This window comes from Acomys minous (assembly GCF_964271855.1).
Source record: "Acomys minous genome assembly, chromosome: 11".
NCBI classification, from domain to species: Eukaryota; Metazoa; Chordata; class Mammalia; order Rodentia; family Muridae; genus Acomys; species Acomys minous.
The window spans coordinates 74,940,721-74,967,001 of NC_140492.1; the positions used below are offsets into that span (position 1 = coordinate 74,940,721).

Sequence of the window (26,281 nt, forward strand, 5' to 3'; positions counted from 1 at the left end):
TTCTCCTCAGCTATGAACACATGACTTTGAAGTTTGATGATTAGTTGTCAGTGAAGTTTTGATTTGCTCTCTAGTTGCTATATCCATGCGAAGATTCAGAGGCATCCCAACCTCTGTTTTATTGCCACCATTCCTGGGTTCTAAATTGCTAATTGTATTATCTTTTTTTTTTTTTAAATCACTCTGCAGAGGAAAAGGAGTTGGCATACAGAGCACTCATCCTTTTTAGAAGAGAGGTCACAACAACTGAGAAGAGCAAATTCCAAGACAGCAGAAGCAGCCGTCTCTCTCTCTAAAGCATGGCTCAAGTGTGGAGAAGGATTTCAGGACACATCTGAGACCCTGGTAATGGAGCTATAGAATTGTTTTCCATGAGTGCAGAAAGTCCTGGGTACCAGCCTAGTGTAGCTAGTTTCTTTGGGATTCTCTTATTTGTCAAAGCAACGTTTTTCTTCTTCATGCCTTGAATTCCTTTAATGGTTGTGTCAAGTTAGTATTTGCCCCCTTAGGCTCTGTAGACTTTTTCTACTTGTTTGGACATGAAGAACATGAGAATGCTGTCAGGTATGAAATTATTGGGCACACTACTCTTTACAAAGAAAATACTTATGAAATGTTTGTATATTCAGAATCTTTTGTTAGTCCAATTCCTGTTATAAATTAAAGATAATATGATTATAGGTAGTAAGGAGCAGTAGTCATTTTAAGAGAAGTCATTAACATTGACTACTATGTGAAATGTTTCAACAACTCAGTTTAGACAAGAAAAATATGAAAATAAAATTGTGTGCCTATAAAGACTACATGTTTTGGGAATACTCAGTTGGTGAATGTTAAAAAAAAAAAGCAGAGGAATATGTCAAGAGGAGTATAATTCAATATTGAATATTTTACAAAATAGCTTTTTTCTCACAAGTCATATAAGTTAAATTATTTTTATTATTATTTTGCCTGCAGTCATCAGCAAGTGAAAACATAGTTAGTACTGAAAAACACCTCGAATTATCTCCAAGACCAAAGAAAGGTAATGATGTTTCATTCATTTCTTTTTTCTTTTTTTTTTTTTTAACTCCTGCTTTTTGAGACCTAAACTTTGGAGCCCTTAGACTTGTAGGCAAGCCTTCTACCACCTAACTAAATTCCCAGCCTCTGGTATGTTGATTTATTGACAGGTGAACTTAAGACTATTTTTTCTGTGCCTGTTTTCATCCTTTTAAAATGTTACTTACACAATTTGGATCGTTTGTATATTCAGGATTAAAAGCAAGGTAAATGGTGTTTTTGAGAATTCGTCTTTCATCTCCATCACAATCTACCCAGTTGTTCCTGGTTCTGATGGTGCCTGCTTGCATTTTAGGTGTCATCATTGGGTTTACTTTTAAAAAATAATTTCTTATTTATTCTTTCATATATTACCTCCTGACCACAGTATCCCGTCCCTCCTGTCTTCCCAGTCCCTCCCACCCCCATTCCTCCGTCTCCCTTCAGAAAAGGGCAGGTCTCCTGGGGGTATCAGCCAAGCATGGCATGCCAAGTTGCAATAAGACTAAGCACCTCCCCTCAAATTAAGGGTGGATGAAGCAACCCAGTAGGAGAAAAAGGGTCCACAAAGCAGGCAAAAGCATCAGAGACAGCCCCTGCTCCCACTGTTAGGAGTTCACAAGAAAACCAAACGACACAACCATAACATATGCAAGGGCCTAGGTCTCTTTCATGTGTGCTCTCTGCTTGGTGGTTTAGCCTCTGTGAGCTCTGTCAGCCCAGGTGAGTTGATTCTGTGGGGTTCTAGTGGTGTCCTTGACCCCTCTGGCTTCTGCAGTCCTTCCTCCCCCTCTTCTGCAGGATTCAGTGAGTTCTGTCCAGTGTTTGGTGTGGGTCTCTGCCTCTGTTTCCATCAGTTGCTGGGGGAGCCTCTCTGCTGATGGCTATGTGATGTCCCTGTCTACAAGTATAGTAGAATAGCATTAGGAACTCCCCTCCAGGTGCCGTGTTTTACCCTAGGTCTCTGGGCTATCCAGCAGCCTCTGGTTCCTGGCCCTCCAGGCAGTGCCAACGGTGGGTTTCCTCTTGTGGCATCATTGCTTCCACAATTTTTGTGCCACACCTTCAGCCCTTACTCGGTTTACTTTAATCTTTGAATCTAGTACAGCAAATCTCAACCCGTGGGTCATGACCTCTTGGCTAAACGACTCTTTCATGGGGCCGCTTAAGACCATTGGAAAACACAGATTTTTCATTATGACTCATAAATAACAGAAATCCCAGTTATGAAATAGCAATGAAAATAATTTTTATGTCTAGGGGTCACTACAACATGAAGAATTGTATTAAAGGGTTGCAGCATTAGGAGGGTTGAGAACCACCGAGCTAGTAGCTCAGGTTTAGAACTACCGAGCTAGTAGCTCAGGTTTAGAACTTCAGGGAAATAAATGAGTAAACAAATGCTCTGGTTTGAATTCTAGTACCACAAATTTTTTTTCTATGGAAAATAAACATGATTTATACTGTAGGAACTACTGCTATAAACTGTGATTTTTGCTTGATGAGTTAATTATGGATGCTTTCTAACTACAAATATAAGGAAACTATTCACAAAAATTAGGGATTGATGTTATCTTCTGCAACAAGACATCCAGAGAATCCCACTATTTTGAGCTCTGTAATGTTAATATGGGCTTAGTTCGCCTGGGTGAAAGGTGGTAGTTGTGTATTGTGGACTGAATTCTTGAGACTGTTAGTGCTGAGAGTTTTTATTTAATGAAGACAGAGCTTTTTCAGGAACTTGGCTAGGACCTGTCACTTAGGACTATCTCTACTGGAGATGGTGGGATGAAGTTAGGGTTTTTATACATGTATATTGCTGCTGGTAAAATTAGGGCTGGCTGTAATGGAGAAGAGTGGGTATACGTCACGGGTACCACTGGCTTTGCTGCGCTCGTCCTCCCCTCTCCCTGTGGATGGATTACAAGAGTGATGTCACTGTGATTTCAGAGATCTTTCTGTCTTCACTGGTCTTAGGAAAACAAGCTAATTGCTTAGATCTCAGATTCTACATCTGGAAAATGGGCATATGATTATGGGTTTTCTTGGTTATTGTATTAGATGATCTAGGAAGATAGGTAAAATTCTATTCAAAGGTACTCAGTTGATACCAACAATTGCTGTTGTGTCTGATGGCATAAAGAGCTGTGTGTGGTTTGCCCAAACTTCTGCATAGTGGAGTAACTTTTTATCAATGATCAGACACTAACCATTGTAAGCCATATTATTATTATTTCATTTCCCTTCCCAGTTTCCTTTCTTTTGAGGCAGGGTCTTGTAACTGAAGCTGATGCTGAACTTGCTGTGTAGCTGAGGCTAACCCTGAACTTCTGGTCCTCCTGCCTCTACCTCACTTTGCCCCATAGAGGATGCTGAGGGTTTGAGCTCAGGGTTTCATGCATTCTAGACAGACTATCTAAAATTGAGCTGCTTCCATAGCCAGTGGTCCTTTCTATGAGAATAAAAATAAAATACCCAAAATAATTCCTTTAATATTTATACAACACTGTCTTGTAGAATAAACTCTTAGACATCTTTTTGTATTATATATATTTTTTCTCTTAGTGCCAAATGTTCCTAATATTTATATCAGCTTATGTATAATTAAAAATATATAGAAAAAAGTATGTTTCTTTAAATAAATACTGTTTATGTGTTTATGTATTTTTCTGGAGTTGTATATTCAAATATTTAAAAAATTGCTACTTGTATTTAATTACAAAAAGGTTCCTTTGAGAGGAAGTTGTAGTATATTCAAATATTAAATAAATTGCTACTTATATTTAATTACAAAAAGGTTCCTTTGAGATGATTTCCTCAGACCAGAACTTCTTGTTTTTTTTTTTTTATTATATAGATGATATACTATATATTCTGAAAGGCTCAAAGAGTTTTTACAAAGGTACTTTATATATAACATGGCTATAGCTAAGCCAAGATAAAGATATAAAAGGCTTATGAATAGAGGTCAGTGGGAAAAGTATGCAAAAATATTTCCTAGAACTGGTTTCTAAAAGTAGTTTATAGTAGCCTATTAATAAGAATTTCAAGGTAAAGTTTCAAACAACCACAAAAGCCCTCCAAAATAAAAATCTAGCAAGCAGAAGAACTCAACTGCATTTATTTAGTAAGTTGAAGAATAAATATTTTTATGAGAGCTGGAAAATACAAGTAAGAATCATATTTTTTGCAAAGTGTTTAGGGTGTGAGGCTGGTGTCCATGTTTGTTTCCTTTCTTTCTGTTTTAATTTTTTTTCTCTGAGACAGGGTTTCTTTGTGTAGCCTTGGCTGTCCTGGACTTGCTTTGTAGATCAGGCTGGCCTCGAATTCACAGCCATCCACCTGCCTCTGCCTCCCGAGTGCTGGGATTAAAAGCGTGTGCCTCCTCTGCCCTGCTTAATTTGTTTTTTACAGCTTATTTGAACTCCATCTTTTGTTCTTGGCTTTAATTCAGAGAATCCTTGTGGAACTGTTGATGAAACATTGTATAGGAAGATGTAACATTGTTTTCATTGTCATTAGAGTTTTTGTGCTTGTGGCTTTGTCTAAATAAGATGCATAAAGCCTTATTCTAATGACAATTATCAGCTAATGTTTATCTTTTCTTCTGTAACAGAAACAAGGAAGAGTGCTAATGATCTTGCAGCTATAACATGGAGTTCAAGTGAAAGTGACCTCTCAGATGAAGATAAGACACGCCCTAGATTACAGAGAGACAGTGGACATGGCTATAGAGAAAACAGGGTTTGTGACAGGACTGTTTTATGTCCAGAAGATGGAGCCACTGAGGGTAAAATGCTGGTTTTGTTAAGTCCAGTTTCTGCTAAATATTAGGTTCAGTAGTAGTGGGTGCTGGGTTCAGTGTATTTGTTTTATATATTTATTATGGATTATGGTTTTACTGTGTTATATCCTCCATGCCAATCCCTTTAGAAACACTTCCTTACATAATATTTCTCATGACAACTTGAAGAAATAAACAATACAGTGATTTCTTATTTTGTATTTGCTTTAAAAAAAACTATTTATTTTTGAATTTCACATCTTGCACCGCAATCCTACTCATCTCCCTGTGCCCCTATACCTGCCCTCCACCTTTGCAACCTCCCACCCAAAAGAAAAAAGAATCTCATTGTGAAAGCTGCAGTGTGTCACAGAGGGTCCCACAGTGCACCTGCTTGTCCACACTTCTTTGCTTACAGATGTTCATTGCAATGAGTCATTGGCCTGGTTTGAGGCCCTTGGCTTCTGCTACACTATCAATACTGGAACCTCACTGGGATTCCTCTAGATATCCTGTTGTTGCCCTGTGCCATGCTGATCCTGTAGTTTTGGGTATGTAGGCCTGGCCCCTTCATGTGTTCCAGCAGTTCATCTATGGGGTAGATGTTGAGGTGGGCCAATTTAAGGCCTTGGATCTGAGCCTGAGAGGTATCTGAGCTGGTCAGCCCACCAGCACCCTCACCTCTCCTGCTCTGCCTTGGCTGGTCCATCCTATGTGCCACCAGCATGAGGCAGAGCCAGCTCTCCCGCTCACACCCCTAGGGCTGGCTCATCTGTGCCCATGCCATCAGGGCCAGCTCTCCCACCTGCCATAGGTGGCGAGAGACTAGGGAGGACACTGCAGACAAGAGTCAGGGTCAGCTCTCATGCCCACGCCGTCTGGCTGGCTCACCTGCAGTCCCCACATCCAGGGCCAGCTCTACTGTGCTGCCCAGGCAAGATGGAGTGCCTGCTTTCCCAAGTGCCTCAGCAGGAGAAGGGAAGGGCAGCTGCTCTTGTGATCCCAGGGCTGGGCGAGGGTTGGGGAGGACATCTTTGTAGACCAGGCCAGCCTTGAAATCACATAAATCCCCCTGCTTCTGCCTCCCGAGTGCTGGGTTAAAGGTGTGTGCCCCTATTCTCAGCTTTGTAAAAAGGTTATTTTAAATTTGTGTTTATATAAATATTTGTTATTTTATTTCGTGTGTAGACATGTGTGCCTGCACATATGTAAGTGCCTGGTGCCTGTGGAGGCCAGAAGGTGGTGTGTGGAACTTGAGTTACAGAGTCATAAGCTGCCACATGGTGCTGGGAGCTAAACATCATCTCTCTGAAAGGGTAGTAAGTGCTCTTAATTGCTGAGGCATCCCTTCAGCCCCATCTTCTATATTTTAACTTTATTATTATTTTTCTTTAAAATTTAAGTTTCAGTCAGATACTAAATCTGTTACATTGGCAGTGAGTTATTACTTCACTTCAGTGGGAGAGAAAAATGGTCTCTATTAAATGAGACCCATTATCTTAGCTCTCTGTGTACTTGTACTTTGAAGTATAGGAAAGATTTATGTCATGTACCATGCCTCACAGTGATAACTACTTCAGTTATCTGCTATTTAGGCAGAGCATATTATATTTAGTGTATTTAGCCATGTAATATATATGTATAATTTAGCTTTCTGTTGTAAAATTTTTCTAAAGTTGTAATGAGATTCTGTTTATGAGGTAAAATGAAACGAAATTAGTTTGCTTCCATAATGATGGGAGATATTTTTGGAAAAAATTCTTGGGTGAAGTTATTTTTTTTAATTTAAAAAATGTATTGTTTCAGATTTATTTACTTTTATTTTATGTATATGGATGTTTTGCCTGCATGCATGTCTGTGTACCACATGCATGCAGTACTCATGGAGGCCAGAAGAGGGCTTTGGAGCAGGAATTACAAACATTTTTTAGAATCATGTGGTTGCCAGGAGTTGAACCTGGATCCTCTGCAAGAGCAGTCAGTACTCCTAATTACTGAGCCATCTCTCTAGCCCTAATTTAATAGTGGACAATATAAATAAACCATGGTGTGTTGATACCCTAGAGTAATGAATTATGTAGAAGAATGAGGCAGCTTTCTGTTTATTGATAAGGAGGGATATTTTCATTATCTTAATTAAAAAAACATCAAGATGTAAGGCAGGAGAAATAATGTGTATCTTACTTTCTTGGGCATGCTGGAGAAACTACAAGAATTCAAAACAATTAATAAAAGTTGTCACTTACAAGTCGTCACATGTATCTGAGGTGAGGGTAAGAGTTGGGAGGAACAGTCACCAGCAATGAGAGTGGGAGGACAGTTCTCACTGTGGGTGTACTTGTAAAATATCATCCAGTGTTATGGGTATATCAGCCACGGAAAATAAGTTTTGTAAAATAAATATTAAGGGGACATAAAATTAACAGAGTTAAAAATGTATATTTTTAGATGAATTGCAGTATATTGACTGGGAGATTAACAGTGACCTAGAAGACCCTGGTGAGCCTAGTGAGTTTGAAGATGGTGAGGGGGCCGTGGACATCTCAGATTGTGCTTCGTGTGCAAGTGGTGGTTCTGTGGCAAATGGTGACAGGCTGTGTGAGCCCCCTGAGGTAAGAACATGTTGTTTAACAGCCTTTTATTCTTCTTACCATATTGGCAGTGGTAGCATTTTTGGTGTATCTAACCCTAACCCCATCTTCTCAAGGACGCTCACTTTTAACTCTTCTTCTCTCTGTCTCCGACGTGGCGAGGGTCTCCCGTGCTGAGCTCACATCCACCCTTCTCTAGTCCTGTGCTGTCCTTGTCGTTCCCAGGACAGAGACATGAGCTCTGTGACTAGGATTCAACATTTTCACAATGGAAATCAATAGTATTGATGGCTTCTTTCATAATTTTTGTTTTCCTTGGGCCTGGTAACTAGTGTTTTTTACATGTCTAATGTAGCACTAGTAGTTAATTTGCCATTGTCTCTGCTGTTAATCTGTTTAGACACAGTAGGGGTTTTATCCCTTCTGTTTTCATAGAGAACTCTAGCTCACAACCTCCTAGTACTCAAATTTGAATATTACACTCTCGGGAGTTGTGGTTGTTGTCACCCTGGGGCCTCCCTTCACCATCAGTGTTAGTTACTGGTTAGTAGCTGTGACCAACCTAACATAACGGCTTCAGGGTAGAAGGATTCATTTTGCTTCGCCATCTCAGAGGTTGCAGCGTGGTGTCATGTGCTTGAGCAGAACATCATGGTGGTGGAAGTATTTGGCGATGCCACATCCTAACCAAAGCTACCTGGTAAGAAGCGTGGAAATAATGTTTCCAGGGTGGACGAGAGTGCCACAGGAGCCTGGGGAGGGTTTTTGTACCCAGGTGCTACCACCATCACCCCAGGAATTTATTTATGAACCTTAATCCTATGTGGAGCTCTATGCTAGCCTGTACTTAAGTATTTTCTTAGTTTCCATCCTCACTTTGGTTAGATATAGTTTTCAGTAGCCTTAGAGAAAAGATCCATAGAAAATAATTGTGTGAGATTTGGCATGTCTGAATATGTCATCAGCAGTGTGATAATTTACACAGTGATCCCAGCACTGAGGAGACTGAGGCAGAAGCATTGTGAGTTTGAAGCCAGTTTGGGGAGAGAGGGAAAGAGGAGGAGAAGGAGGTACAAGGAGAGGGGAGGGAGATGCTTTTAGAAACATTAATATGACTGAAAACTTTCAGGCTGAAATGTTAATTGTGAACAAGGCTAAAGTAGTCTCTTTCTTGAACTTTTAAGATTTCTTTATTGCTGGTTTTAAACAATTTGATTGTGATCTGCCTTGGTATGGTGTTTTGTTTGATAGTTATCAAGACTCTGGTGAGTGCAGTGAATGTGTTTTGGGGAGTTCTCAAGACCAATAAGATCAGAATTTGTTATATTTTGTATTTTGGTGGTGGGGGAGACATATGCTAGTACCTTGTGTATGCCAGGCGAGTTCTACACCACTGAAGTATATGAACCTTAGTGTGCTTTTATAACAACTGTTTTAACAAGTATGAAGTGACATCTTATTGAGTTTTTAAAAAAGATTTATTTCATTATTTGTGTGTGTGTATATGTGTGTGCACATGCTTGTGAGTAGTCACAGAGGCCCCATAAGGTCATCAGGTCTCCTGGAGTTGCAGTTATAGAAGATAGTGACCACACAATATGGGTGCACTGGAAACCAAACTCCGGTCTTCTGAAAGAACAGCAAATGCTCTGCATGGATCCATTTTTTCAACTCCTCATTGAGATTTTAGTTTGCATTTTTTCTTTTTTTTTTTTTTTTAAGATTTATTTATTTATTATGTATTCAGTGCTCTGTCTACACGTACACCTGCAGGCCAGAAGGGGGCATCAGATCACATTATAGATGGTTGTGAGCCACCATGTGGTTGCTGGGAATTGAACTCAGGACCTCTGGAAGAGCAGACAGTGCTCTTAACCTCTGAGCCGTCTCTCCAGCCCTAGTTTGCATTTTTTCAAGACTACCGAGGATATGCATTTTTGGTTATTTATGTGTCTTCTTACATTAATAAAGTTTCTCAGAAACAACAACAACAACAACAACAACAACAACAACAACAACAACAACAACCTCACTAAGAACTGGACTACCCTGTAACCCAGCACACCTACATCTGGCATATATGCAAAGGAATTGAATCAGTGTGATGAAGACTGATCTGTACCCCTGTTGTCCACATTTGCTTTTCTTTCTGTTCTGTGAAAAAAATTGACCAAAAGCAACTTGGGAGAGGAAGGGGAGTCAAGGCAGGAATTTAAGGAAGGAGCTTCAATCAGAACCTGCTGAGAAATGCTACTTCATGGGTTGCTCCCACCCCCCGAACCCCCCCACCCCCCGCTTGCCTGGCTATCTTTCTTAAACAACACAGGTCCATGTGCTTAGGAATGGCACCCCCTGGTTAGCAGATAAGAAAATGTTCCACAGACATACCCAGAGTGCAATCTGATGAATCCCTTCTTCAGCTGTGGGGTCAAGTTGACAAAAACTGACAACCATAATATTGCAGAATTCTTCATCATAGCATGATGTAGAAGCCCTGCGGTGTCCAGACATGAATGAGTGGGTAGATAAAATATGTAACTAATACTGTTCGTCCTTAGAAAGAAAGGACTTCTGAAATTCATACCAGTGTCGGCTGGCTTAGAGGACACCTGCTAACTGAAATACATCAGAAACATAAGAGGGCAAAAGAGGGTTACTGTCTTTTATCTGAGGTTGTTCTAGATAAAATGTATTTTAGATTTTAGAGTTTTTGGACTATTTGCATACATATAATGAGTTATTTTGGATATGGGAACAAAGTCTAAACATGAATTCAGTTATACATGGTGTACACAAAGACTGAAGGAAATTTATCCCTGTGCTTTTAGTGTGCCTGGCTTTAACTATAACTTAAGACATGAGATCAAATGTGCAAATTCCACGTAGGTTATCCTGTCAGCTACTCAGAAAATTTCAGATTTTGGAATTTGTATTTTTGAATGAGGAATGCTCAGCCTGTTTATTATGGGATAATTGAAAAGGATTGGCATTAGGTATGTTTTGTTTTGGTTTGTTTGGTTTTTTTTTTGAGACAAGGACTCACTGTGTGGCTTTGGTTGGTCTGGAACTTACTATGAAGACCAGCTGGCTTCAGACTCACAGAGATCCACCTGCCTTTGCCTCCCCTGTGCTGGGATTAAAGGCGTGTGCCACCAAACTTAGCTTGTTGTTAATTCTCAAAAGTTTTGGTAGAATTTGGCATGGAAGCCATAAATCCTGGGCTTTTCTCTGATAGTGTTTGTTTGAATTGCTGAATTACTTTCCTTACTTTGTTGATCTATATAGACTTTCTATGTTTTCATGATTCAATATTGGTAGGTGATGAATTTTTATGAATTTGTTAATTTATTCTGAGTTAACTAATGTGTTGGTGTGTAATTTTTTCTTTCTTTATTTCCTTTCTTTTCTTTTTTCTTTTCTTTTTTTTTTTTTTTTTTTTTTTTTGAGACAGGGTCTTTCTATGTAGCCTTGGCTATCCTGGACTCGCTTTGTAGACCAGACTGGCCTTGAACTCACAGAGATCTGCTGTACACATGTAGGCATGGTAAATTTTGGGTAGAAGGTTTTGTGGATGGGTTGATGTTCCCCTCCTTCCATTTGGAGTCCTGTCTAGTTAGGGTGTGTCCTCTTCAGTCTTCATGGCCCTTGTTACTGGGAGTCTCACCTAGAGTCACCCACATATCCTCCCAGAAGCCTACCCTGTTCTGGGCTGCCACAGAGATGCCCCCACCTTTAGTTTCTCTTCTCTCTGCAGGCCCTCTGTCCTCCCACCCTCGTGCCCCAGGCCTGAGCTCCACCCTCACATCTCTCTGCACCCCCTCTCCTACCTTGTTCCCTCTGTTTAACCATTTCCACTGTCTATTCTATTTCCCCTTCTGAGTGAGATTTAAGCATCCTCCCTTGGGTCTTCCTTGTAACTTATCTTTGGTTCTGTGAATTGTAGTATGTTTATTCTGTACTAAATGGCTAAAATCCACTTACAAGTGAATACTTACCATGTGTGTCTTTCTGGATCTGGGTTACCTCACTCAGGATGATCTTTTTCCATCCATTTGCCTGCAGATTTCATGATTTCCTTGTTTTTAATAGCTGAGTAGTATTTCATTGTGTAAATGTAACACAATTTCTTTATCCATTTTTTGTTTGATGGACACCTAGGTTGTTTCCAGATTCTGGCTATTACAAATAAGGCTGCTATGAACATAATTGAATAGGTATCCTTGTTGTATGGTAGAGCATCTTTTGGCCATATACCCAGGAGTGGTATAGCTGCGTCTTGAGGTAGAGCTATTCCCGATTTTCTGAGAAAGCACCAGATTTATTTCCAAAGTAGTACAAGTTTACACATCCTCGCCAGCATTAACTGTCACTTGACTTTTTGATCTCAGTCATTCTGATGGGTGTAAGATGGAATCTCCGAGTCTTTTGTTTTGATTTGCATTTCCCTGATGACTAGGGATATTGAACATTTCTTTAAGTGTTTCTTGGCCATTTGAGATTCCTCTGTTGAGAGTTTTCTGTTTAGCCCTGTATCCCATTTTTTAATTGGATTATTTGGTTTGTCAGTGTTTAACTTCTTGAGTTCTTTATATATTTTGGATATTAGCCCTTTGTCAAATGTAGGGTTGGTGAAGATCTTTTCCCAGGCTGTAAACTGCTGTTTTGTTCTGTTAACTGTATCCTTTGCCTTACAGAAGCTTTCCAGTTTCAAGAGTTCCCGTATATTAATTACAGATCTTAGAGCCTGAGCTGTTGGTGTTCTGTTCAGGAGAAAATGTCTCCTGTGCCAATGAGTTCAAGGCTGATCCCCACTTTCTCTTCTAACAGATTTAGTATATTTGGTGTTGGGTTGAGGTCTTTGATCTACTTGGACTTGAATTCTGTGCAAAGTGATAAATATGAATCTCTATTCATTTTTTTACATGTAGACATCCCTTTAGACCAGCAGCATTTATTGAAGATTTTTTCCATTGTCTGGTTTTGGTTCCTTTGTCAAAAATCAAGTGTCTGCACGTGTGTTGGTTTATTTCTGGGTATTTGATTTGATTCCATTGATCAATCAGCCTATTTCTTGCCAGTACCATGCAGTTTTTATTATTATTGCTCTGTAGGATAGCTTGAAATCAGGGATGGAGATGTTGCCAGAAATGCTTTTATTATATAGGATTGTTTTAACTATTCTGGGTTTTTTGCTCTTCCATATGAAGTGTAGAATTGTTCTTTCAAGATCTGTAAAGAATTATGTAGTATTCTGAGGGGTGGGAATTGCATTGAATCTGTAGACTGCTTTTGATAAGACCGCCATTTTTATTACGTTAATCCTACCGATCCAGAGCATGGGACGTCTTTCAGTCTTCTAGTGTCTCCTTCACCTTCTTTCTTCAAAGATTTGTAGTCCTTGTCATACAGGTCTTTGACTTGCTTGGATAGAGTCAAGATAATTTATATTTTTTGTGACTATTGTGAAGGATTTTCCCCCCTAATTTCTTTCTCAGCCCGTTTGTCATTTTTTTCCTTGTGTTTTTTTTTTTTTAAAGACAGGTTTTCTCTGTGTAGCCTTGGCTATCTTAGATTCACTTTGTAGACCAGGCTGGCCTGTCTCGAACTCACAGCGATCCGCCTGCCTCTGCCTCCTGAGTGCTGGGATTAAAAACGTGCGCCACCATGCCCAGCTCCGTTTGTATATAGAACTACTGATTTTTTTTTTTAAGTCATTTTGTATCCAGACACTTTGCTGAAGGTGTTTATCAGCGTAGGAGTTCTCTGGTGGAATTTTTAGGGTGATTTATGTATACTGTCATATCATCTGCACATAGTGATACCTTGACTTCATTCCTTCTTTCCAATTTATGTCCTCTTGATCTCCTTTAGTTGTCTTATTGCTCTAGCTAGAACTTCAAGTGCCATATTGAAGAGATATGGAGCAAGTGGGCAGCCTTGTCCTATCCCTGATTTTAGTGGGATTAAGTTTCTCTCCATTTAATTTTATGCATTCATCTAGCCAATTCTCATTCACAGATACTTCTGTAGGAATGGTGGGCTTTGTAAGGCAGGCATTGCCTTGAGTTTTCAACTTATATTTTGGGGATGAAATCTGTGCATATGGATTTTCTTTGTGAGTTCTGTGTCTGATAAGAATCAGAGTGGATTGAGGCAGAAGAGATGACTGTGGGACCTAGAGGTTGTTTATGACTTAGATAGAATAAAGTCATGGGAAGCAGAGGACTGGGCTGGTGTTTGGGATATATGTCCTGGTCCACGTTTGGAATTTGGGGGTAGACCTAGGGAGGGCTGCGGTTTTCAGGAGGGGAAGATTAGGCTGGTTCACCCTGATTCATCCCAGAGAAGGTTGTGCAGGAGGGTTTGTCTGTTTGGAGAGATTGCATGTGGTCCAGAGGGCCCTGTAGATTGCAGGCAGGGCAGACATGTACTGGTGGAAGCCTGGAGACTGTTAAAAGTGCAGGCAGAGGTAGTTAGGGGAGGCTGGAATATTTGATGTGGGTCCCATGCTAGATCTGCAGGGTTGGGGAGAGTACATGGAAGGCAGGATTAGGTGTGTTCACCAGGAGAAGGATGTGCAGGCTTTGTCTAGGTAGAGAGTTTGGATGTGTCCTGGGAGGGGCCTGAGCTAGGAGCAAGCATAGTGAGTTCTGGGTGAAGCCTAGTGATTGGTAGCAGCACAGGCATGCGTGGCCACTTAGACTGAGGCACTGGCTGTGTGGGACCCTGGTAGGTCTGGGGACTGTCAGTGGGTGGGGAGTGGTGCAGAGGAAAAGGAGCACATTGATACACCAATGTAATAGATATATACATGTTTTTCTTTTGTTATGGGCCACTGCTCTTGCCACACAGGTCTGTTTGATATCCATTTTAGGTGCAAGGCTGTTGGTATGTCAGCAGTGGGCCCCATTATAAATTTGGAAACTCAATACCTGTGAAGTTCTGTGTTTGGGTAATGGGCACAGCTTGTGATTGTTCTTGATTCCTCATATCAATACCTTCCCCAGAAGCATCTACCATTTCACCCCTAATTTCCTCATTGTCTGTCTCTGTGATTGCAGGAATATTAATTTGAGTACCTTATTGTTGCAAAGATCCTGTTCCCACAAATTTATGGGTATGTTAGCTTCATAGGGTCTCAGCTTCCCTGTTTGCCCTTCTAGTCCCATACTTAATCCACAGTATACTTTGTCTTATTTGAGATAATTTACCAATTCGTATAAATTGTGTATAAGCCTTCTGAAGTAGCTAATCTGGCTTCCCATACTTTTGAGAAAGGATCATGACATCTGCTCTTGTGTCCACCAAACCATCCTTTTTAACACCATTCATTTGTGCCATTAATTTAGGTCTCTGATCACTAACCATTGTTTGCCAGAACACATGTCTTCCAGTACTCCCAAATGCACCTGTTCTTTCTACTGGCGAGGCTTTGCCCTTGATGTAAGGAAGCAGTAACAGCTGAGTAATTCTATACCCTACATTAATTTTCATCTCCTTCTTTACATGTGCCATGATTTTAATTTCTTCCTTACAATCCCCATGTATAAATACCGGGATGCACAATAAAGCCTTGAGAAGTTAATCCACTTCTTCACAAGATTATTCCTACTGTCCCTGAAGGTAAAGGACCATAAACACCAGTGGTTATTTTGTAACATTCAGCCTGTGGGGATAGTATAAGAGATTTATCTGAGGCCAGATCCAAGGCTGTGCTGCCTTCAGTAGCGTGCATTAAACCATCAATACCTTGCCTTCGTTTTCCTGCAAGTTTGTGACTTTGTGGCTGACCAAAGAAAGATGGCTTGTATTGCTTGTTTCAGGGCCTCAAGATAACAGGCCTCTCCTTTCGTTTCCCAATGGCAAGAGATGATCTCATACATCTCTCTTGGATTGACAGTCCCTAGACCAATGTTTTCCCTTCCCACAGCGGCTACAATACCCTGGAAGGCTTGGCACATCATCACCATCATGGCCTGAAGCTCCTTGTACTCTGCTACACGTACCATTTACTCCAAAGTTAGTGCTCCTGTTATTTTGAGGTTTGGAGCTATTAACCTTACAGTTTCTTTGTAAATGGCCCAATTTACCACAACTAAAGCACCGGGTGTTTTGATATCTGAGACCTCTAGCTATAGCTTGTCCTGTGATATTGTTTTGCTGCTCCTGAGAGCTAATATTACCTGTCTCTCTTACCCATTCATCTAATGGGCCTTCTCATGCTTTTAATGGTCTAATCGCTCTCTTACATTGAATGTTTGCATTCTCATACTCCATGATCAGTGTCAAAGCCTGTCTGCTCTCAGGATCTGGTGTGGCTCTATCTAGAGCTGAATCCAGTCTCTGTAAGAATTCTGTGATGGCTTCTCCAGGGCCTTGAAATATCTTAGTAAATGAAGTGTTGTTTTACCAGGCTCCTCAGCCGTGTCCCAAGCCCTTAAGGCTGCAACATGATATTGTTTAATTACTACATCTTCAGATCGGGTTTGTTCTCTTAACGCCTTCACCAAGCAATTGATCTTTAACATTTATCCCCCTTTTTATTTTGTTGTCTATTCTTGTGGCTTCATTTTTCCACCAGGATAACCACTGTAACTGTGGAGCAGTTTCCAACACAGCTGACACCAATCCCTTCCAATCTTGGGGAATAAGTCTATGCTGCGTAGCCCAGTTAACATTTGTTTAACAAAAGATTGATGTGTTCCATATCATACAATAGCCTCTTTAAAATGCTTTTAATCTACCATCTCATCATACGCCTCACCACCATCAGTAGCAGGGAGATGTTGCACAGAGACTGAAAAAGCTAATGGTGTCTGTGTAGCCCTAGAGAATTCCTCTATCGGAGCACTTGTCTCCAGAGCCCTTTGGGCCTGTCTGCTTTCCGTTTCCTCTAGAATCTTTACAGCCTCTCCGGCTTCCTGTTTTTCTCTGCCCCCTTCTGCATGCTGGTGCTCTGACCACCTGGCACGTGGAGCAGGGCAGGTGGCAATTGTGGGAAACACTGGCTCTCAGTTACAAAGTGTTTTCCCTTTACCAGTGGTGCTTTTTGCTTTCCAAATGCTTCAACCTCTACATGCAAATTCTCTAGTTGTACAATCAACTCTTCAATCCTTTCCAGAATGATAGAATTTATTGACCATTCTTGTTTTGGTATATTATGAGTCTTTCAAAAAATGTAATACAGTAAAGAGACAAAGAAAAAACAAAAAATTCCCTCTGGGTATAAAGCAGGAAAGAACTCTGCAATAGCAGCTGTGATTTTTCTGACACCCTGAAACAGCATCTCTGTCTCTTCGAAGCCTGTATCTTTCTCCACAACATTAGAAGTTAAGTTACCCATTGTGCCCAAGCACGTTGGGTGCCACCTGTAGGCTTTGACTTTTTCAAACCTACTTTATTTTGGGTTCTTTAATTCTTACACATCCCTTCCAACCCACCTACCCTAGATAGGAGAGAAAAGAGGTTAATGGGAATAGGAGAAGTAGACCTTTTTGGACGCAGTTCCTGGGAGCAAATCCCCTGGTGTAGTCGGCAGGAGTTCAACAGACCAGCAGTTGATTTCCTGGAAACTCGTCAATTAGATGTTTGTTCTGCTGAGCATTGACGGCCACCATTCAATCCTTTTGCTTTGATAATAAACTGATGGCTCTCTTAGTAGCACAATCGTTTCTTCCTTTCAATACGGTGCTGCAAATCTGAGAGTTCTTTTTTCATCAGGAAGACACTGGCCTGTAGAAAGGCCGGAGCAGCTGTGTTTCTCAACGTGTGAACACTGGCCTTCTTGCCAGCACTGGGGCCATTCGCTGGAAATGAATAGAGGCTTCATGATGTAGCATTGGGAGAGAGCAGCTGTGGCCCACACATAAGGGCAGGAAGCTCAGAACCTGGACGCACGGCAGCCCAGGATGACGGTGGCTCAGCGTGGACAGCTGAGCATGTTCTGGGCAGGGTGGAGCCTCAGGGGCAGGAAGGGCAGTTGGATTCTTCTGTTATAGGCCTATAAGGTGTAAAATTAGGTTATGATGAGAGATCTTTATCCTTTTTATATACAGCTATTACAATACAAATTTCTGTCTGTATAGAATGGTGCTGAATATCATAAGTTTTAGTGTGTTTTGCTACTTTCATTTATTTCAAAGTTTAAAAATTTCTTTTATTCCTTGATTAACTCTTGTTTTAAAATGTGTTATGTAATGAAGTTTTCAGTCCTCTTTCTTTTGTTTCTAGCTTAATAACTTGCTACATTTTTAATCTTATACAAAAGCATAGAACAAGGGTTCTCAACCTGTGGGTCCTGATCCCTTTAAGGAGACAAATCAAATATCCTATGTATCAGATATTTACATTATGATTTATAACAGTAGCAAAATTACAGTTAAGAAGTAGCAACAAAAATATTTTATGGTTGGGAATCACCACAACACGAGGGTTACAGCTTTAGGAAAGTTGAGAACCACTTGAATAGAGACTTATTTGTAGTTTGCCATGTTTTATTCAAGGATTCCATGCTCTCTGTGGGACGCCACAGTGGGTCTGCTAAGACTCTCTTCCCACCTGGTCATTAATCGTTCCCTGTGCAGCAGAGCTGGTGTCACCCTTTCGGCTTTTCTCCACATTTTACTCTTGCTTCCCTCTCTTTTTTTTTCTCCATTTTATTTTTGAAAGTTTTTTTTCTAAAAAATATATTTTGATCGTACTCTTTTCCTCCCTTCATTTGTTCCAGACCCTCCCTACTCTCCCGGCCACCCAACTTCTCTCTTCCTAAAAAGAAGAAAAAACTAAAACTAAAACAAACAAAATCAGGAGGACAAACTGTAAGACAAAAAAATAGGAAACTCTCTCTCTCACACATAAATACCGAGTCTGTTTTGTGTTGGTCAAGTATTTCTGAGCATGGGACTCTGTACCACAGGAGAAAGTCCCAAGAAAGGGTTGCTCCCAAGGGCCCTGCTTCCGGTCTTAATAAAGCCTTAAATGAGATAAAGCGACTGGGGTGTAGCTTGGAAGTTGAGCCGGTCAGTCAGTTTCCTACCTACAATGTGTCTATGTGATTTTCTCTCCCAGGTCTGGTCTCAGTTTAGACACACCTTCCACTGTATCTAATCATATACAGCTTTCCCCCACATTTGCTCATTAAAGTTCCTAAGTGAAAAAGGAAGGATTAAAAAAGAGAAAACTCAGGAACCAGTTCCCCTCAACATTTTTGGTGTTTCTGGATTCTGGCCAGTACAGAACTGCAGATAAAAGCAGGGACATTTTGGCTTCCAACCAGGAAAGACCTTGCTGTCCAGACAAGAAGCAGAATGGCTGGCTTTCGGAGTCATGTGCCAGAACCGCCTGGCCCACTTCCTTCTCTCCTCATCCTCAGTGCAGTGTGAGCTTAAGCCCTGGAAGCAGCACACAAACTGTTCTTTGTCTTCAGGTTTTTTTTTTCATTTCAAAGTATTTTCTTTGTTGTCTTCCTTTCCCCACAGAATAATCTTAACTGTGTTGTTTACATGTTTTAAAATTCCTCAGTTTTTGCCTGTGTTCTGTGTTGCATTTTTCCTAATTTTATAGAATAGCATACTTAGAGTTGACTCCTTTTTAATTCAGTTGTGTTTTATAGTCTATTATATAATTTGTCCTGGAGAGTGTTCAGTATGCATTTGAAAAGAATTTGTATTTTGTTTTGGGGCAGACCATTTTCCAAGGTATCTCTTTGGTCTTATCGTTTCACGATGCTTTTCAAGGAGTTGGGAATATAATGTTGTCCTGCAGAAATCAGCTATCATGGTTAAAGTCATAGGTTAGATTCACTGCACCGTATATAAGTACACATGTATGTAAATAAATAGAACCGCCATTTCTTAATGCAGTTTAATTCTAAATTTTCTCTATCATTTGCCTAGATTTCTTGTTCTCTCATTAGAAGGATACTGATGCTTCCAAATATGGCTGTTATACTGTCTCTTGGCCTTTCTTATTTGTCAATTTTACTTACTATGTTTTGAGTCATTATTATTACATTTCTGTCCAGTGTAATGGTGTTTGGCCCCTGTGTTGGTGCATACCTTTAATCCACTAATTGGGAGGCAGAGACAGAGGCAGGTGAATCTCTTCTTAGTTCAAGACTAGCCTGTTCTATATAATGAGTTCCAGGCCATGCAAGGCTACATAGTAAGACTCTGTCTTTATATATATATTTAATTTATTTAATTTATTTACCTTTTATTTTACTGGCAGATTGTTATGCATGCATATTATTTTGCTTTCATTTCAACATGTTTCAGGGTTCTCCCTCCTTCTTATTTGGCCATTCTTGATTTATTTTTTTTAGTATTTTTCTTTGTAAGTCAATTTTTGTTACTTGGTTCTTTCCTTTTTTCTTTCTTCAATTAGATGTGGGTTTTAAATATTTTTTCTTTTATAAGTTCTTTGAAAATTTAATGGTGTATTTTAATTATGTTCACGTCTCCCCCAACTACACTCAGATTCATTCCCTCTTCTTTCTTCCTTTTTCCCCCTTAAGCCCACTACACATATTTGCCTGTCCACTCTTGGATGTGCAGTCTTCCACCAGAGCATGGGCACCCCACAAGGGACCACAACCTTAGAGAACACTGGCTCTCCCTTTCCCACCAGCTGTCATTTGTCAGTTGCTCCTTAGTTAGGAGAGAGACTTCATGTCCAACTCCCTATTGATGCTGGTATTGTTTTTGGGCCCTAGTGCATCTTGCAGGCAGGACAAGCACACCACTGGGAGCCTAACCTAGTTACAAAAAATGGCCAGTTTAGACTCTGTATCCTCCATTACTAGGGTCACCCTCATAGGTTTCAGGAAGTTTCCCGTACACTAGGTTTTCACGTTGCCCCTAAATGCCCACTTCATCCCAGTCATTTCTCCCTGAACTCTACCTCCACTCTTCTCTCCTTGATGTGACCCCTCCTATTCCCATCCCACCTGCCCCCATCCAGCCATAGAATCTGTTCTAGTTTCCCTTCCCAGAGAGATCCATGCATCCCTGCTAGACTTTCCCTCTAACTTCTCTGGGTCTGTGGGTGTAGTATCATTATCATTTACTTAAAGATAATGTCCACGATGAGTATCTTCCTGAATCTGGGTTACTCAGGATGATTTTTTTCCCTCTTGTTCTCATTTGTCTACAGATTTCATGATATAATTGTTTTCTAATAGGTGAGTAATACTCCACTGTGTAAGTGTGTCACTTCATTTTCTTTATCCATTCTTTAGTTGCAGGACATCTAGGTGGTTTCCAGTTTCTGGCTTATGAATAAAGCTGTAGTGAACATGATTGAACAAGTGTCCTTGTGGTACAATGGGATATCTTTTGCTTATATGCCCAAGGGTGTTATAGCTGGGTCATGAGGTAAATCAATTCCCAGTTTTCTGATGAACCTCCATATTGATTTCCAGAGTAGCTGTGCAAGCTTGCATTCCTACCAGCAATGGAGGAGTGTTCTTCTTGCTCCACATCCATGCCAGCATGAGCTGTCACTCATGCTTTTGAAGGTAGCCATTTTGACAGGTGTAAGATGGAATCTCAAAGTAGTTTTGATGTGCATTTCTCTGATGGCTGAAGATGTTGGACATTTCCTTAAATGTTTCTCAGCCATTTGAGAGTACTCTGTTGAGAGAATTTTCTGTTTAGATATGTACTCCATATTTTAAAATTGCATTATTTGGTTTGTTGATGCCTAGTTTCTTGAGTTCTTTATATATTTGGATGAAGAGTTGTTGAAAATCTTTCCTGATTCTGTAAGCTGCCACTTTGCTCTATTGATGGTGCCCTTTGCCTTATAGAGAATTTTTAGTTTCATTAGGTTGTGTTTATTAATGCCTGTCTTGGTGCTTGCTCTACTGTTGTGCTGTTCAGGAAGCTGTCTCCTTTGCTGATGCATTCAAGGCTATTTGTTACTTTCTCTTCAATCAGTTTCAGTATGTCTTGAACTGATTGTATGTTGACATCTTTGATTCACTTGCATTTGAGTTTTATGCAAGGTGATAGATATGGATCTATTTGCATTCTTTTACATTCAAAATCCAGTTAGATCAGCACCATTTGTTGAAGATGCTTTTTTTTTTAATTGTGAATTTCTTGCTTCTTTATAAAAAAATCAAGTGCCCATAGTTGTGTGGATTTATGTCTGGGTTTTCAATTTGATTCCATTACATAGATCAACCTGTCTGTTTTTATGCTAATATCATGCAGGTTTTATTACTATAGCTTTGTAACACAGCTTGAAATCAGGGATGGTCATATCTTTGCAAATTCTTTCATTGATTTAGCTATCTAGTGTTTTTGTTTTTTCTATATGAAACTAAGTATTACCCTTTTAAGGTCTGTAAAGAATTGTACTGGAATTTTTATGGGGATTGCATTGAATCTGCAGATAGCTTTTGGTAGGCTGATCATTTTTACTGTGTTAATCTTGCTGATTCATGAGCATGAGAGATCTTTCCATCTTCTGATATCATCTTCAATTTCTTTTCTTAAAGACTTGAAGTTTTTATCATGTAAGTTTTTCACTTGCTACCTCAATATATCTTATATTGAGGGTGTTGTTTCCCTGATTTCTCAGTCTGCTGCCATTTGTGTATAGGAGAGCTACTGATTTTTTAGAAATTAATCTAGTAGTGAGTGACATTCCTGAAGGTGGAGAGGTTCCCTGGTAGAGTTTTTGGGGTTGCTTATATATATCATCATATCACTTCCAAATAAAGATGCTTTGACTTCTTCCTTTCCAATTTGTATCTTCTTGGTTTACTTCAGCTATCTTATTCCTCTAGCTAAAATTGCAGTTACCATATTGAATAAATATGGAGAGAGTGGATAGCCTTCTCTTGTTCCTGATTTTAGTGGACTGTTTTGAGTTTCTCTCATTTAATTTGATGTTGGCTATAGGCTTGTTGTAAATTGCCTTTAGTATGTTCAGGCATGCCCCTTTAATATCTCCAAGACTTCTATCATGGAGTATTGGATTTTTGTGAAAGGCTTTTTCAGCATTTAATGAGATGATCTTGTGGTTTTTAATCTCTGTTTGTTTATATGGTGAAGTACATTGATCGATTTCCATAAATTGGACCATCCCTGCATCTCTAGCATGAAGCCTACTTGATCACAGGGATTGATCTTTTTGATTTGTTCTGGATTAGGTTTGCAAGTATTTTGTAGAGTTTTTAAAATCTATGTTCATGATGGGTCTGTAATTCTCTTTCTCTGTTGAATCTGTGTGGTTTGAGTGGTTTTGTGGTCTCATAAAATGAATTTAGCAATGCTTCTTCTGTTTTTATTTTGTGGGATAATTTGAGGAGTATAGGTGTTAGCTCTTCTTTGAATTTCTGGTAGAATTCTGTGTTAAAGGTATCTGGCACTGGGGTTTTTTTGGTTGGGAGACTTTTAATGACTGCTTCTATTTTCTTAGGGATATAGATCTATTTATTTTATTTATTTTTAATTTTATTTATTCATTTTATATCCTGGTCGTAGCCCCATCCCTCCTTATCCTCCCTCCCTCTTCCACATCTCCCTCTCCTATTCGTCAGAAGAGGGTAGCCCCCTTCCCATCCACCCAGCCTTATGAAGTCATATCAGGACTGAATGTGTCGTCCTCTTCTACTGTGGCCTGGGAAGGCTCCTGCCAAGGGAAATGATTGAAAAGCTGACAAGAGAGTCCATGTCAGAGAGATCACCCACTCCCTTACTAGGGTACCCACATGAATCCTGAGCTGGCCATCAGCTACATTTTGTAGGGGCCTAGATCCAGTCCACGCAAGGTCCTTGGTTGGTGCTTCAGTCTCAGCAGGCCTCTCTGGGCCCTGGTTGTTTGGCTCTGTTGGTCTCCTTGTGAAGCTCCTGCCACCTCCAGTTGTTTTTCTCCTTTCCTTCACCTTTCTGCAAAGCTCCCTATGTATCACTCAGTGTTTTGCCTGTGAGCCTCAGCCTCTGTTTCATGAGGACAACTCTGCTTGACTCCTGTCTACAAGCATGGAGGGTCGTTAATAATGTCGGGTGTTGTTTCTCTCCCATGGGGTAGGCCTTGGGTTAGGCCAGGCATTGGTTGGATTCTCCCTCAGTCTTAGCTGTATCTGCTCTATCTTTATCCCTGCATATCTTGTAGGCAAGGTGCATTTTGGGTCAAAATCTTTTTGGGTGGGTTGGTGTTCCCTTCCCTCTACTAGGAGACTTGTCTAGTTAGAGGGTGTCCTTTTCAGTCTCTATGGCCCCTGTTACTAGGAGTCTCTGCTAGAGTCCCTCTTATGGGACTCTTATGGTAGCCCCTGGGAGCCTACCATGATTTAGGTCTCCAACTTGTCACAGAGATGTCCCTTCCCACAATTTCTCTTTTGTGTACAGGCCTTTTGTCCTCCTGCCCCCACTCTCCCCAGGTCTGCTCTTACCTTTCATATCTCTTTGCATTTCCTCTCCTACTTTGTTTCCTCTCTTAACCACTACCTCTGTCTATTGTATTTCCCCTTCTGAATGAGGTTTAAGCATCCTCCCTTGGGTCCTCCTTGTTACTTATCTTCTTTGGGTCTGTGCATTGTAGTGTGCTTTTCCTGTATTATATGGCTAAAATCCACCATGTGTGTCTTTCTGGGTCTGGGTTACTTCACTCAGGATTATCTTTTCTAGTTCCATCCATTTGCCTGCAAATTCATGATTTCCTTGTTTTTAATAGAGTGTATAAATGTACTACAGTTTCTTTATCCATTCTTCAGTTGATGGACATCTAAGTTGTTTCCAGCATCTAGTTATTATGAATAAAGCTGCTGTGAACGTAGTTTAGCAAGTGTCCTTTTGTATGATGGCGTGCCTTTTGGGGATATGCCCAGGAGTTGTATAGGTGGGTCTTGAGTTAGCAGTATTTCTAGTTTTCTGAGAAAGCACCAGATTGATTTCCAAAGTAGTTGTGCAAGTTTGCACTCCCACCAGCAACGGAAGAGTGTTCCCCTTTCTCCACATCCTTGCCAGCTTGAGGTTTTGATCTTGGGTATAAGGTGGAATCTTAGAATCTTTTTTGATTTGGACTTCCCTGATGATTAAGGATATTGAGTATTTCTTTAAGTGTTTTTTCGCTGTTCAAGATTCCTCTGTTGAGAATTTTGCTTAGCTCTGTACCCCATTTTTTAATTGAGTTATTTTGTTTATTGGTGTTTAATGTTTTGAGTTCTTTATATATTTTGGATATTAGCCCTTTGTCAGATGTAGAATTGATGATGATCTTTCTCAATTTCTAGACTGCCCTTTCATTCTATTGACAATGTCTTTGCCTTCCAGAAGCTTTTCAATTTCAAGAGGTCCCAGGTCCCATTTATTAATCATTGATCTTAGACCCTGCGGTGTTGGTGTTCTGTTCTGGAAGTTGTCTCCTGTGCTAATGAGTTCAAGGCCAATCCCCACTTTCTCTTCTATTAGATTTAGTGTATCTGGTGTTGTGTTAAGGTCTTTGATCTACTTGGACTTGAGTTTTGTGCAGGGTGATAAATATGGGTTTATTTGCATTTTTCTACATGTAGACATCCCTTTAGACCAGCACCATTTGTTGAAGATGCTGTCTTTTTTTCGTTGTACAGTTTTGGCTCTTTTGTCAAAAATCAAATGTCTATAGTTGTGTTGGTTTATTTTTGGGTCTTTGGTTTGATTCTATTGATCCACTAGTCTATTTTTATGCCAGAACCATGCAGTTTTTATAACTATTACTCTGTAATATAGCTTGAAGTCTGGAATAGAGATACTTCCAGAAGGTTTTTTGTTCTCTTTTATTATATAGGATTGTTTTAGCTATTCTGGTTTTTTGTTTTTCCATATGAAGTTTAGAATTGTTCTTTCAAGGTTTATAAAGAATTGTGTTGGTATTTTGATAAGGGTTGCAGCGAATTGCTACATTGCTTCTTATAAGATGGCCATTTTTACTATATTAATCCTCCTGATTCATGAGCATGGGACATCTTTCCATCTTCTCATATCTTCAATTTCTTTCTTTAGAGACTTGAAGTTCTTGTCATACAGGTCTTTGACTTGCTTGGTTAGAGTTACACCAAGATACTTGATATTATTTGTGGCTATTGTGAAGAGTGCAGTTTCCCTAATTTCTTTCTCAGCCAGTTTGTCATTTGTATACAGGAGGACTACTGATTTATTTGAATCTTGTATCCAGCCACTTGGTTGAAGGTGTTTATCAGCTATAGGAGTTCCTTGGTAGAATTTTTGGGTTTACTTATATATACTATCATATCATCTGCAAATAGCAATTCCTTGACTTTTTTGTATCCTCTTGATCTCCTTTAATTTGTCTTATTGCTGTAGCTAGAACTTCAGGTACTGTGTTGAAGAGATCTGGGCAGAATAGGGAGCCTTTTCTTGCTCCTGATTTTAGTGGAATTGCTTTGAGTTTCTCCCTGTTTTATTTGATAGTAGCTATTGGCTTCCTGTATATAGCCTTTATTATGTTTAGATATTGGCCTTGTAAACCTGATCTCTCCAAGACTTTTATCCTGAAGGGGTGTTGGATTTTGTCAATGGCTTTTTCTGCATCTAATGAGATGATTGTATGATTTCCTCCCTCCTTTCAGCTTGTTTATATAGTTGAGTACATTGATGAATTTTGGTATGTCATGGTGGATGATATGTTTGATGTGTTCTTGGATTCGGTTTGCAACTACTTTATTGAGAATTTTTGCATCAATGTTAATGAGTGAAATTGTTCTGAAATTTTCTTTCTTTATTGTGTCTTTGTGTGATTTAGGTATCAGGGTTACTGTGGATTCATAGAATGAGTTTGGTAATGTTCCTTCTGTTTCTATATTATAGAATAGTTTGAGGAGTATTAGTATTATCCCTTCTTTGAATGTCTGGTA

At 39.9% G+C, this 26,281-nt stretch overlaps 1 protein-coding gene across 4 annotated transcripts in view; it reads left to right on the forward strand.

Annotated features, from left to right (window-relative positions):
• The window catches only part of SPIDR (scaffold protein involved in DNA repair), a 252,547-nt gene that overhangs the window by 16,086 nt on the left and 210,180 nt on the right, over positions 1–26,281 (forward strand). For all 4 annotated transcript variants that reach the window (XM_084802285.1, XM_084802287.1, XM_084802288.1 and 1 more), the window contains 4 exons: positions 190–345; positions 958–1,024; positions 4,658–4,831; positions 7,274–7,437. In XM_084802285.1, the coding sequence (XP_084658411.1) occupies positions 190–345; positions 958–1,024; positions 4,658–4,831; positions 7,274–7,437 (561 nt within the window). The remainder of the gene's footprint in view (positions 1–189; positions 346–957; positions 1,025–4,657; positions 4,832–7,273; positions 7,438–26,281) is intronic.